The sequence below is a fragment of the Moschus berezovskii genome, chromosome 28 (genome assembly GCF_049115385.1).
Source record: "Moschus berezovskii isolate FMDL1 chromosome 28, NW_MosBer_1.0, whole genome shotgun sequence".
In the NCBI taxonomy this organism is placed as follows: Eukaryota; Metazoa; Chordata; class Mammalia; order Artiodactyla; family Moschidae; genus Moschus; species Moschus berezovskii.
Window position 1 is genome coordinate 2,898,829 of NC_142487.1, and position 14,326 is coordinate 2,913,154.

The 14,326-nt window shown below is 45.0% G+C and overlaps 1 protein-coding gene across 3 annotated transcripts in view; it reads right to left on the reverse strand.

The window, feature by feature from the left end:
- Positions 1–1,733: 1,733 nt before the first annotated feature.
- Positions 1,734–14,326, reverse strand: part of GATA6 (GATA binding protein 6) — a 33,050-nt gene continuing 20,457 nt past the window's right edge. For all 3 annotated transcript variants that reach the window (XM_055417107.2, XM_055417108.2, XM_055417109.2), the window contains exon 7: positions 1,734–3,144. In XM_055417107.2, coding sequence (XP_055273082.1) covers positions 2,977–3,144 — 168 coding nt within the window. In that variant the 3' untranslated portion in view covers positions 1,734–2,976. The remainder of the gene's footprint in view (positions 3,145–14,326) is intronic.

A 14,326-nucleotide genomic window follows, 5' to 3' on the forward strand; every position in this document is an offset into this window, starting at 1 on the left:
AATTCATTTTCCAATCAAAGCATATTAACTTGAACATCTCCCAACCCACCAGAAAGCACTCAAGGTAATGAGAACTGTAAGAAGAGGAAGGGGAAAAAGAATGAGCCAGTGGGGGTAATTTTCTTCTGCTGTCAGACCATACCAGGTCCACAAAACAATCAGCAGAACCCAGACTAATATTTCTGAAGTGTCCATCTCTGCCACCAGCCACCTCAGCTGAGGAGAGGCAGGGGGAATCCCTCATTCCACTCTGCCCCACTTTGTTCAAAAGTGCAGGTAAGCCAAGGGACATGACCCTCACTGACCATAAACTTCAGGTACCCCATATGGAGTGAAAGTGAAAGTCGCTCAGTTGTGTCCGACTCTTTGTGACCCCATGGACTATACAGTCCATGGAATTCTCCAGGTCAAAATACAGGAATGGGTAGCCTTTCCCTTCTCCAGGGGATCTTCCCAATCTGCAATCTGCATTGCAGGCAGATTCTTTACCAGCTGAGTCACAAGAAAAGCCCAAGAATAGTGGAGTGGGTAGCACTCCATTTGGAGTAGCACCATCTGGAGTGAGGCATCCAGAACACGCATGCACAGCTAAAAGCTCACGCCCTGCCTTCAATGTCAAGTTCACACGCTGCCAGCTATGTACTAGGCACTTCACATGGGTTATCGCAGTCCTATGAGTTACATGTGTGTGTATGTTAAGTCGCTTCAGTCACATCCTACTCTGCGACCCTACGGACTGTAGCCCACCAGGCTTCTCTGTTCATGGGACTTCCCAGGCCAGATTACTGGAGTGGGTTGCCATTCCGTCCTCCAGGGGATCTTCTCGACCTAGGGATCAAACCCGCATCTCTTATGTCTCCTCCAGTTTCTTTACTACTAGTGCCACCACATGCCTTATGTTATGAGGAAAATGAAAGCTGGGTAGCTTGTCCAAGGTCACCAAGCTCTCCTTGCAGAGCAGTGACTTGAAACCTCGTGGTCTCACTCCAGACCTCACTCTCTTAACCACTGTCCCCGCCCATCATAGGGTATCAGGGTACAAGCTTCACTTCACTGACTTCTCCCCCCTACACACACACATCCCAGGCCTGCATCTGGCTTCAAGCAACACCCCACCACAAAAGAAGACTTCCCTTCTCCTGGTTCAGACTAGACCCCACAGACTGGCTGTGATCAGTACATGATTTACAAAGGCGTCATGTTTAGGGAGCCAAAATGAAAGGCTATCATTTTGTGTTGTAAAACAGCCTCCCAATTGAAACCCATGCTGCAATGTAAAAAAAGAGAGGCTGCTCAAATCATTTTCTATCTTCTGCTGAGTATAAAGACATAACTTCACGTGAGCTTGGAGATGTCACAAAACTCTGTAAAAGAGAGGAACTAGGAAGTAAATCCTCTGTCTCTGGGCCACAGAGTATATTTCATTCAGTGGAAAAGAAACTCTGGACTTTTTCAATGTTTTTAAGGCCTGATCCTAAACACAATGTTTATAATCACAGATAGTGTCATATAATACTGGGTCTTTTTCACTTATAAAATTGTCCTCAATGCAACGAAAGTGGAAACTTGACACCATGCGGCAACTTCAGACAAGTCAAGGTATAAAACAGCTCCAAGAGGACAATTCATTGAAAGTCTGTAAGACCATTTGCAAATATCACATGTACTTGCTTTATACGAATGTCTATAGCCATACACAGTATCAAAATGAAACTACAAGGGAAGGAATTCACTGTACAGAAGACAAAACAATACCCTTTTTATTTTTAAAACTCTGGTGAAATAGGTTTCCATATGACATCCCATTTTTTAACAAAATTAACGTAAACCAACCTGCCTGTGGGTTAGTCACACTACAGAGACTTCATCATGGTGTGTACAGATGCCTAAAATATTTACAAATGTTATCTGTTAGGTAGTAAAGTTTTGTTGCCATTTTTCCAGCACATATTCCACAGTGAAATAAAGGGGCGATACTGGTGTTCTTATACAAAAATTCTTAACAAGTGGATAAAGGCAATTTACCTGAGAGAAGATTTGTTCTTGAAATATGTTTTTCACAACTGGAAATAGAGAAATGGGATGTAGTTGTAAAAGAAGCATAAAAATGTCTAAGTTTACATTTTCTTCTTTTAAATTATTTAAGTACCATTAAGTTAAAATGTTTACATTCATTATAAAAAATGTTGTTAAATCTTTTATGCAAATGATTTAACACTGATTGCTGCAACGCAAATTGCACTTTTTAAAAAAATTATTGTTTACATGGAAGAAAAATATCTTTTGTTTGCTACCCTGTTTACAAATTCGAACTGACTTCGGGTCAGTCGCACAATGTGAACTTTGAGAAACATCAGTCACAGTGTATATTACAGTTTCGATGCAGTCCTGCAAACCGAGTGATATTTTTGAAGAGACCTCAAGAACCGACTCAGCCTCCGGAGGTGTGTACCAAACGAAGGATCTTCTCCATGAACGCGTGGGAAATCAGGGAAGGGGGCTGTGGAAAGGGGGCGGAGAAATTCTGGAATAACCAAAACCGATCAGAAGAAGCACATGATTTGGGGCAATACACATAAAACTTTGGTTTAAAAATCTCTTTCGATATTCCACGGCAGGCAAGGCCCAGGGCGTAGTTCCGGTTTCTGCACGTGGCACGATGGACATTCAATCCCCTGGCCCACCCAGAGACCAGCTGCCTGGAAGTGGCCACCATGGCCAGGGACGCTGCGGGGTGCCCCGGTCCTTCCCTGGAGAGGCGGTCCCTCTTCTCCCTGGGTCTTCGAGACAGGGCCCCGGGGGTAAGGCAGAGCAAGCCTCTCGGAAGAGTCATCTCTTTCAAATAAAGGCACAGAACTCATGTATCAGAGGAAGATGTCTGGTCAGCATCCTCGGCCCAGTCCGGACGCTTGCCAAGAGGATCCGTGAAGGCGGTCCCGCGGGCCGGCAGCGTTGTCCTCTGGTCCCCGCGGCAGCTCAGGCCAGGGCCAGGGCGCACCAGGAATCCTGCCTCACCGACGGCGTGACTTCGGCCGGCGAGGCCAGGCTGACACCGATGTACAGCCCATCTTGACCTGAGTACTTGAGCTCGCTGTTCTCGGGGTTGGCGCTGTCCCCGGCACCAGACATCACCGAGCCGCCTGCCTGGTGGAAGAGGGACAGAGAGAAGGGGAGACACAGTTACCGATAAATGTGTCAGGCAGGGCTTCCCTGGTGGGGGCTCAGTGGTAAAGAATCCACCGCCAGTGCAGGAGACGCGGGTTCAATTCCTGATCCAGCAAGATCCCACTTGCAGCGGAGCGATTAAGACTGTGCGCCTCAACTACTGAGCCTGTGCTCTAGAACCCAGGAGCCGCAACTACGGAACCCCGCGTGCCCCAGAGCCTGTGTTTCAACAAGAAAAGCCACCGCAGTGAGAAGCCCAAGCACCGAAACTAGAGAGTAGCCGTCGCTCGCCACAACTATACAGAAGCCCTTGCAGCATATATATATAATATATAATAAAATATATAATATATAATAAAAAATATATGAAATTATTATTTTTAAAAAAATATGTCAGGGAGAGACAATCGAGATGGTAGACTAGCCAGCAGAGCTGCTCACTGGGCAGTGAGATGCCCTTGACCCAACCCTGGTGATTTCAGCTCTTAGAATCAGCCTCCTGCTCATGTTATTAGCTCATGGCAGGAACCACCCGGCAAGATCTGCATGGACACAGGTAGGAAGGGGAACTGGAGGCAGCCTATTTGTAAAAAGTGCCAAATGCTCAGATCTCTGACAGTGAAACAAACCACACCACATAGGTCCACAGGCCCTAAGGATGCCCGCTCAGTCTAATCTCTGCAAAAGAGAAAGTGCAGAGCACTGCATGGACACACACACACACACATACATACACACACACAGCAGAACCATGAGGCTTAGCAGGTCTATTAAAGTCTAAGAAGGAAAAGACACATAGTTCAGCAAGGCCTGATAAATGAAATTTTTGGGCACTGACTTCACGGAAAATTAACCCATGCATACACAGGCTTTAATTCTTCCCAAGAAGAACAGGTCATGTTTGAAGCAGGCCACATGATAAAGAAAATGCTAGCATCTTATATCTGTCATGATCATGACAATTATTTCTTGAAGCAAAAGGTCATTTTTCTCATTTCATTCCTTCCACCCGAATTAAAAAAGTCAAATAGGAAACATGATATAATTTAGTAAAATCAAAATAACTAAAATCATGTTTAGACCATGGTTTGAGAAAACAGTTGCATCTGACTTTTTTAATATATATATATATAACCAAATTCATATACTTTTAAATCAGTTTGTCCTCCTTCTAAAGTACTGCAGTTGTTTAGTCATTAAGTCATGGCCGACTTTTGGGATCCCATGGTCTCACAAGGCTCCTCTGTCCATGGAATTTTTAAGGCAAGAATACTGGAGTGGGTTGCATTTCCTTCTCCAGGGGATCTTCCCAACCCAGGGATCAAACCCGCATTTCCTTCATTGTCAGGTGAATTCTTTCCCACTGAGCCACCAGGGAAGCCTGGTATTTCTTCTGAATTTCAGGGTTTCCATAAACTACCATATATTTGTTTTTTTAACACAGGTAGAACATCTTGCACTTTTCAAAGCATTTCTTTTTTACATTCACAAGCCCATTAAATCCTAAAACATTCATCTCTCTGGCCAAGTTGATGTTACATCCACTTCACAGAAACACAGGGCACCAGACACAGAACAAATAAATGGAAGTTTCCCAGAGTGTCCCTGGCTCCACTCAGGGGCCTGGAAGTGGATGCAGTCCTACCCTCTCCTCTCTGGAGAAGATCTGATTTTGTCTCGAATTCTCAGAATAACTGTGTGGGACCAAGAGGCAGGACTGCAGCAAGTCCGACCATGGACCTTCCCCCCAGCTGGATAGACCGAAACCAGCCCCTCCACAGCTAAGCAATCCTTCTCCTCCCTGGCAAAAAATGAAGGTTTGTGAAAATCCAGCAACAGCACACCCCACCAAAACCTCTTTTTAAATAACATAAGCTTAAAGATGTAAACAAAGGGCTCTGGGTGCCTTAAAAAGAGGAAGTTTCACAAACTCATTGAGATGTCTAATATTTTAAGTAGGTTCTTGTGAAATAGATGAAATAACCCTGTTAAACAAACTAAAGCTATGGATTCACATACGCATACAAATGTGGTGGCCTTCCCAGGTGGCTCGGGGGTAAACAATCCAACTACGATGCAGGAGATCCTGGTTTGATCCCTGGGTCGGGAAGATCTCCTGGAGGAGGGCACAGCAACCACTCCAGTATTCTGGCCTGGAGAATTCCATGGACAGAGGAGTCAGGTGGGCTACAGTCCATGGGGCTGCAAAGAGTCAGACATGACTGAAGCGACTGAGCATGCATGCACAGATATGGTAACTCCTTTTAGAAAACCTCAGCTATAAGCAAACTAACCATGGATCCAGACTTAACCCCCAAAAAATACATAAAAGGATGCTATTCATTTTAGAAAAGAGCTCTCATACAACTAGCAGAGTGAGGTCCCTTGTACACAACTGTCATATCCCATTTTATATTACCTACCTATTCTCCCCAAAAAGCATTTTCTTCGCATTTATCTGACAAATCTGACTTTACCGCAGCAAGTGCTGTTTTCTGGAATGAAGGGGTGTCTAGACTGGCCCAGGAAGCAGCTCACCTCAAATGGCCAGATGTGCCGTGCTGTCACAAGTCACAACCAGCGACATGAGCAAAGCACATCAGAGTCAGACAGCGGGGCCGTGAGCCCCAGAGACAGTCGCTCCCAGGTTGTATGGGGAAACCAGGACAGATGCACTCAAAAGTAAGACCGCTCGACAGCTGTCATAAGTTTATGACTGTCTGAGACAGGAAGGTGGAAGAAGAGGTCGGAAGAGGAATTGCAAAGAAAGGATACCTTGGGGACAGCCGCAGACAGCCTGCACAGCTTTGGCTTTCCAGTTCTACCCTGGTTTCAGCCACCCACCTCCTAAGCCTCCTCCTCAGGAAACCAGCCCTACCTCTAAGTATGTTCACGACAATTAAGTGAGCTAATGTTTGCAGACACGTCAGAATCCCTTGCCATGTTAAACATTCCTTCAAGGGAAGCTATTGTTGTGGGTGAGGAAAGGGTGTTCAAAATTGGAAGAATGCAGGATGTGGGGAGGCCTGCTAGCAAGACAAGACGGCTGAAAGGGAAGGACATGAAGCAACGCGTCAGAAGAGGCTGTGGGAGAGGGAAACTGGAAAGTCTGACCTAGAACTTTCTCAGTTTCCTCACCTGGAAAACAGAAATAAACAGGCAGCTACATCAGGAGATTGTTGCAAGGGTTAAATTAGAATATATAAAGAAAGCCCTTGTCTCTGACAATAGTCAAGACTGAGTACATGCATGCTACTGTGAAAAAGTGTTAGTCGCTTAGTCGTGTCCAACTCTTTTCGACCCCATGGACTATGGCCTCCCTGTAGAGGAACCTGGTGGGCTACAGTCCATGGAATTCTCCAGGCAAGAATACAAGTGGGTAGCCCATTCCTTCCTCCAGGGGAATCTTCCCAGATCAAGGATCGAACCTTTGTCTCCTGCATTGCAGGCAGATTCTTTACCATCTGAGCCACAGGGAAGCCCTATGCTACTCTGAGAATTCTGTTATTAAGGTGAAGGAGCATGAACCTAATGGAATCTCCCCAATGTCATTCTTTGCCAGGCAATTTGCAGCCATGGATGGGTGGGAGCAGCCTTAAGAACTCAGCCATAGTTAAGTTCACTTCAACCAGGACATTATTCTAATCATCGATGACGGCTCTCCTCAGGAAGAAAGCCAGGCCCTCCTGCACCCCTTCAAAAGGCTCACTGGCCCTTTATCAAATAAGCTGCATCAAAGAAATATTAATACCCTGAATATTATTCTTACACCTGAACAACAGTCCTAAAAGCTACTATTGAAATGCTTATTGTCTTCTTTGTTCAGACAAAAATGTTATATGGCAAGTTACATGGTAAGCAAATCCCAAATTACATGGGTGATGTGCTCCAGAAAAAAACACATCAACTCCTTTGAAATCAAAAGCAATATCTGTTACCTGCGAGAAAAATAATAAAATAAGTACTTGTGCCCAAGGTTTGAGAAACTTGATTTTTAAATGAGGATATACTATTTAAGGGCTTCCCTGGTAGTTCAGATGGTAAATAATCTGCCTGCAATGCAGGAGACCTGGGTTTCATCCCTGGGTCAGGAAGATTCCCCTTGAGAAGGGAAAGGCAACCCACTCCAGTATTCTTGCCTGGAGAATCCCATGGACAGAGGAGCCTGGATGGCTACAATCCACGGAGTCTCAAAGAGTCAGACACGACTAAGTGACTATCACTTTCACTTATCACATACTATTTAAGCAAGGAATGTGGCAATGCACAGCATTTTTTTCCATGTCAATCATACCTCAATTTAAAAAAACTGAAATTTTACGTCATGATACATAATGAGATCGTGATGAGATCAGATGGGATAGATAATGCCAGACGCCTCCATCCCTGATTGGTGGGGCTACACTCTGGCACTAGCCTTAGAAGGCAGTTAGCAGAACCCTTGAAGAACTTTATACCTTTCTGAGTGCTGTTATTTCACTTCTGGAAATGGATTACAAGGAAAGAATTCAAAGGGAGGCAAAGACGCCCCACAGGAAGACATCCATTGCAGGGTTATTATAATAGTGGAAACCATGGAAATAATCTAATGTCTCATAATATGGGGATAGTCGGAAGCAAGGGATATCCACTCAGTGAACAATTATGCAATTATTGAACCTAATAAGATAATGTAGCAAAATGGGGAAAATCCTGTAATGCAATGTTAATCGAAAAACCACAGGAAAGAAATTCTACAACTTATCCAGGGGCATACATAGGTATTTCAAGAGAACCCAGGTGAGGGGGTGAGGGCCTCCTGAGAGGGCCCAACCTATTATTAGCCATCTATAGCTTCCTTTTGGATATTTTAATGGAGGGGCACAGTGCAGTCTAACTCTGGGGGAGAGTGGAAGACATTAGGTCTGGAAACACAAGGCACCAGCGCTTGAGAAATGAGCCAGGCTAGACAGTCATAAAGTAGCATGAAAAACAGGGAGGAATCAGAATGGAGGGAGGATCAGAAGAGCCCCCACACACCCGAAGTCACCTCCACACCACCTGGCATAGACTGGAGCCTGGCCAGTCACGCACGTGTGAAACACAGTTTCAGGTACCTAAAAACATCACAGAGTACACAGTTGGGCCCATCAGCATAACCTGAGCTCTTGAAACTGGCATCTACCTGCAGAAGAAGTCTAGAACTGGCGTAACTCTCCTTCTTAAGAAACCTGGCTTGTCACGTTGTCATGTTAAGTATCTTCCCCTCACTGGGCATATGCAAGCTGCCTCTAAAAGCAGTTTATTATGTTTGCTGGTCGGAGGGATGGGGGACGAGATAGTTAGGGAGTTTGGGATGGACATGTACACACTGCTATATTTAAAATGGATAACCAGATCCAGCAATAGCACTCCTGGGCATACACACTGAGGAAACCAGAATTGAAAGAGACACATGTACTCCAATGTTCATTGCAGCATTGTTTATAATAGCGAGGACATGGAAGCAACCTAGATGTCCTTCTGCAGACGAATGGATAAGAAAGCTTTGGTACATATACACAATGGAGTATTACTCAGCCATTAAAAAGAATGCATTTGAATCAGTTCTAATGAGGTGGATGAAACTGGAATACATAATGAAGTAAGCCAGAAAGAAAAACACCAATACAGTATACTAACGCATATATATGGAATTTAGAAAGATGCAATGATAACCGTGTATAAGAGACAGCAAAAGAGACACAGATGTATAGAACAGTCTTTGGGACTCTGTGGGAGAGGGTGAGGGTGGGATGATTTGGGAGAATGGCATTGAAACATGTATATTAGCATATGTGAAACGAATCGCCAGTTCAGGGTCAATGCATGATACAGGATGCTCAGTGCTGGTGTGCGGGGATGACCCAGAGGGAGGATAAGGAGAGGAGGGAGGTGGGAGGGGGGTTCAGAAAGGGGAACTCATATACACCCGGGGCAGATTCATGTCAATGTATGGCAAAACCACCAATATAATATTGTAAAATAATTAGCCTCCAATAAAAAAATAAAAAATAAAATTATCCCCCTACTAGATCACTAAAATGTAAAAAATAAATAAATAAAATAAAATGGATAACCAACAAGGACCTCCTTTATAGCACAGGGAGCTCTGCTCAGTGTTATGTGGCAGCCTGGATGGGAGGGAAGTTTGGAGGAGAATGGGTACATGTATGGCTGAGTCCCTTCACTGTTCACCTGAGACTATCACAACACTGTTAATCAGCTATGAAAGGGAAAGTCATTCAATCGTGTCCGACTCTTTGTGACCCCATGGACTATACAGTCCATGGAATTCTCCAAGCCAGAATACTGGAGTGGGCAGGCTTTCCCTTCTCCACGGGATCCTCCCAACTCAGGAATTGAACTGAGGTCTCCTGCACTGCAGGCAGATTCTTCACCAGCTGAGCTACCAGGAAAGACTCTCTATAATCAGCAAAACAAAATAAAAAGTTTTTAAATAAAAGTTAAAAGGGAAAAAAAAGAGAATCAGTTCTATTTGGGGAGAAAATCAGAGATAACGTATTATGACCCTGGACCCAGCACACACACACACACAAAGTATAACTGTCAACCAGTTAAGGTTTTCTCACATCTACTTAAATCCCTTAAAGGATCAGTACACAGACATCTCAAAGCAGGCACGTCACTAACCTAAACCAGCATAATCCCCCAAAAGTTCCTGAACAAAAGCAGGAGAGAGCACTCCGGACGCCCACAGCCGACCCATCCTTCCTCCTCTGGGAGGCAGCCTGGCCAGCCCAGGTCCTGGCTCTTTCTCTGATCAAAGTGCAACCCGAGGGTGGAGCAGAAATCTGTTCTGTGTTTCCACTCCCAGCTTATCGGCCTCCACCCTCCCACAGACTGAAAATGGAGGCACTTCCTGTTCAAAGAATGTGTTATCAGCCCCGACCCAGGCCAGGCTTAGCACTGAAAAGCAGGCCAGGTCAGATGGGGGACCCAGAGCAACCAGCCGGACACCCCACCTCCTACAGGAATAAATTAATTTAGGGACAAGTAGCAGCTGCAGACGCGAACACGGAAAATCTCCCCTGGCCTGTGAGGCGACACAGTGATTTCTGGCTCACCCAGACTGTTTTCCCGTGAGAAAAGCCTTCGCTCATTTTCAGACACAGATCTGCAAAGTCGAGGATTTCTGACTTGGTGAGCTCCTCCACTGGATGCCCAGTGGCATCCACTCACACTGGGGCTCGCCAGGACTTCCCTGGTGGCTCAGTCAATAAAGAGACCACCAGGAATGCAGGAGACCAGGGTTCCACCCCTGGGCTGGGAAAATCCCCTGGAGAAGAAAATGGCAACCCATTGCAGCATTCTTGCCTGGAGAATCCCCACGGGTAGAGGAGCCTGGCGGGCTCCAGTCCATGGGGTCGCAAGAGTCAGACCCAACAACCACGTCAGTTCTCTCTTCCTTTACTCATCACATCCCATAATAGGCAGGCCCAGAGAAAGCCTCCTACGGTACTGAGGGAGCAGTCCTGGAAAGGTGACATGTCAGAGCAAAGGGAACCCTCAAAAGACACAGCCTTTCCAGGAGAATGACAGAGGTTCTCTTGCTTGTGAATTATAAATTTTATTTTTGAGGAAGAAAACCAAAAAGGAATGGGCTGATCTGGAGAAACAAACCCAGCATCCCAGACAGGTTGAGGGAAGTGTGACCATTCCCAGAGCACAGGACTTTGAAGATGATCACACTGCCTCCTCAGCGTGGATTCAAGCTGTCAGCTTCCATGGTGTCTGGTCTCTCCTTCCTACACCTCTAAGTAAGCTGTGGTTACAGCTATTTTCTGGGTGAGGGGAAGCCAGCCACCCCTCACTGCCAAAGCTGTCTTCTCTGCTACGGTTTCCCAGGTGGCTCATGGTAAAGAATCCACCTGCCTAGCAGGAGACTCTGGATCCTTGGATCGGGAAGATCCTCTTGAGGAGGAAATGGCAACCCACCCTAGTATTCTTGCCTAGAAAATCCCCATGGGCAGAGGAGCCTGGCAGGCTACAGTTCATGGGGTCACAGAGTGGGGTTGCTGCTGCTGCTAAGTCACTTCAGTCGTGTCCGACTCTGTGTGACCCCATAGACGGAAGCCCACCAGGCTCCCCCATCCCTGGGATTCTCCAGGCAAGAACACTGGAGTGGGTTGCCATTTCCTTCTCCAATGTGTGAAAGTGAAAAGTGATAGTGAAGTCGCTCAGTCATGTCCAACCCATAGCGACCCCACGGACTGCAGCCTACCAGGCTCCTCCGTCCATGGGATTTTCCAGGCAAGAGTACTGGAGTGGCTTGCCATTGCCTTCTCCGATAGAGTGGGGTACTCAGCAACTAAACAATAATGCAGGTAGATGGAAGAGATGTGGGTTCGATCCCTGGATTGGGAAGATCCCCTGGAGGAGGGCACAGCAATCCACTCCAGCATTCTTGCCTGAAGAATCTCATGGACAGAGGCACCTGGTGGGCTCTCTAGCCCATAGAGTTGCAAAGAGTCAGACACAAATAGAGCCACTTAGCCCAGACTGCTTTCATAACCTCTAGGTTAGACCCTGTGGTGCTTCACAGCAACCTTCCTCAAAAGAAAAAAAAAAGAAGAAAAACTTAAGTGTATGTTTCAGCAAAAGTAGAAACACTTTAGGACAAACCTTAGCTTCCATGGTCATTCCAGTTTGGATGGAGGGAAGAGGGGCCAGACACAAAAGTGACCCAGTTGACAGTTGCGGAGGTGACACAAGGAAGTTACACAAACACACACAGGTTCTGTCTCCACCAGGACAAAACCTCGGATTCTCCCACAACTGCTCAACAAAGCTCAAGAAGAGAGTGTCAACGGTCACCTCAGCCGATGACCCAACTCAGTGTTTTGCAGAAGAGTTTATTTCTTTGTAATTTAGCAAACAAATTCCTTACTGAGAAGAGTTTATCAGCCACCCGCCTGGAGCCCTCTTCCCCCTTCCGGGCCTGAGTTGGCCGGGTTACATCCATAGGCTAAACGCTGCTATTCTTAAGGAGGATAAGAATTCTTCTATAGACACACTCTACTCTGGGCAAGGAGCAAACTGTTTTACACGTCCATACATAAAAACAGCCAGCATGTTGTGATGAAGGCGTGGCCCCAAGTTTACAAGGACCCTGGGTTTATCAGTAAGATCCTGATGTACTGAGTTGGCCAAAAAGTTCCTTTGTTTTTTTCCCATAGCTTCCATAAGATGTTACGGAAAAATCCGAACTATCTTTTTGGCCAACCTGCTACAAATCTAAATTGTAGGGAAAAAAAGGGTTTGTCCCACAACTTGAAGTCACTGGCCTCCTGAAGAAAAGGTTTATCTTCTGAAATGAACCAAAATGGATGACTTTAGTCAAATTCAGTGGTAAAAGATCTTGTGGCAAGATAAAAATTAGCTATAGGAGCTTGGATGAGTCCCCTGCTCTGGCCATCTCCGCTGGACAAAATGGACAGCAGTCCATGAACCCAGCAACACTGACAAGAAAGCATTATGGGAAAAAAAAAAAAAAAGGTAAGCAAACATTATGACACTGCTAAGAATCACAACAAAATGAAAAATCGTTGCTATCAGGGAAATAAAAGTATTTAAACACAGTTACTTTGTTAACATAACAGCTTTATGTCTCTAAATTCCCTCCATGAAGAAAGTAAAGATTTATGTGTAATGTCTTGGGATGGAAAAAAAAAAAAATGCCATGCAAATAAAGGACATCACTATCAACTTCCAAGGTCATATTTAAACAGTGCTAGTCTTCTTGAGCTTCAAAGCTATCTGCAGGCACCTCCCACTTACGCTGCACTCTATTCCCTAGGACCAGATGGTGGGAATTATTTTTCCCCTTTAGTAGAGGGAGGAAAACAGGGGCTTTACAAAACCTTGGCAACTCACTATAGTCACACACAGAGCTGGAGCTAGCGCCTGGCTGCCTGACTATGTCCTTCCAGCTGTTAATCCGAGAACCCAGAGAATAAACTTCAGACCATACTCAGGCTCCACCATGAATCAGATGACTAAACATAACGAGAGCTTTCAATTACAAGTATCGTTTCCCTGGTGGTTCAGTAGTAAAGGATCCGCAAGTGATGCAGAAGACGCAGGAGACAAGGGTTCGTTCCCTGGGTCGGGAAGATTCCCTGGAGGAGGGCATGGCAATGCACTCCAGTATTCTTGCCTGGAGAATCCCATGGACAGAGGAGCCTGACAGGCTATACAGACCATGGGGTCGCAAAGAGTCAGACACGACGGAAGCAACTGAGCACTTGCTCACGTGCTGTGTTTAACAGGATAAAAATATGATTCTGGAGCTTGTGCACCAGCTCCGGTAAAACTATGCCATGCTAACAGCTACCAAAAGGGGCGGTACACCAAGTAAAATCATCATTTAAACATTGTAAAGTAATGACTTGGAATTGTTTACTCAAAAGACTCCAACAGGACATTGAAATCAATACTTGTTATTTGTTCAAATCTTTCTTAAAATCTGGGGTGAATAAAATCATCTCTTTTCGCTTCAGCTCACAAACACTTGAGTACTTGCCCTGATGTGGTAGGTACCTGAATCATGAATGATCGCTTTTGTCAAGACCTGTCTTTGGAGATGTTTTTTAAAAATTATTCAAATTTCAGAGAAAATTAACAAATTGGTCTAAACACAAAGCTAACAGATTGTATTTAATTCATATCCATTAGATCTTCATATTGCTAGTAACTCTTTTGGCAGACACCCATGAAATGCATAATAAATTACTTTTTGTTCCAGTAAAGGAATTCATTTTCTTCGAAGATTCATTTAGCAATAACATTTCAGGGCACCCTAAGCCAGATTTCTTAAATTTGGCTGTGTTTTCCCGTAACATTATTTCATGTTTTGTGACAATTTTCTATATTCTTATAGAGGCGGAAGAAAAAAAATCGCAGAGTATCTGTAATCAGCAAAGAAAAGTTGTGTTCTGAGATGAATCCATCTAACTTGAGGCCATAACAAAAAGGCGACACCCAACCCACGCTTATTCTTTACCTAGCATTCTAGCGTTCAGATTGTGACAATCAGTCACTTACTAAACAAACCACAGTCCTGTGATAAATTGGGTGGACACATAGGTTACAAACTATTTAAAGAGGGAAACAGCTTTAC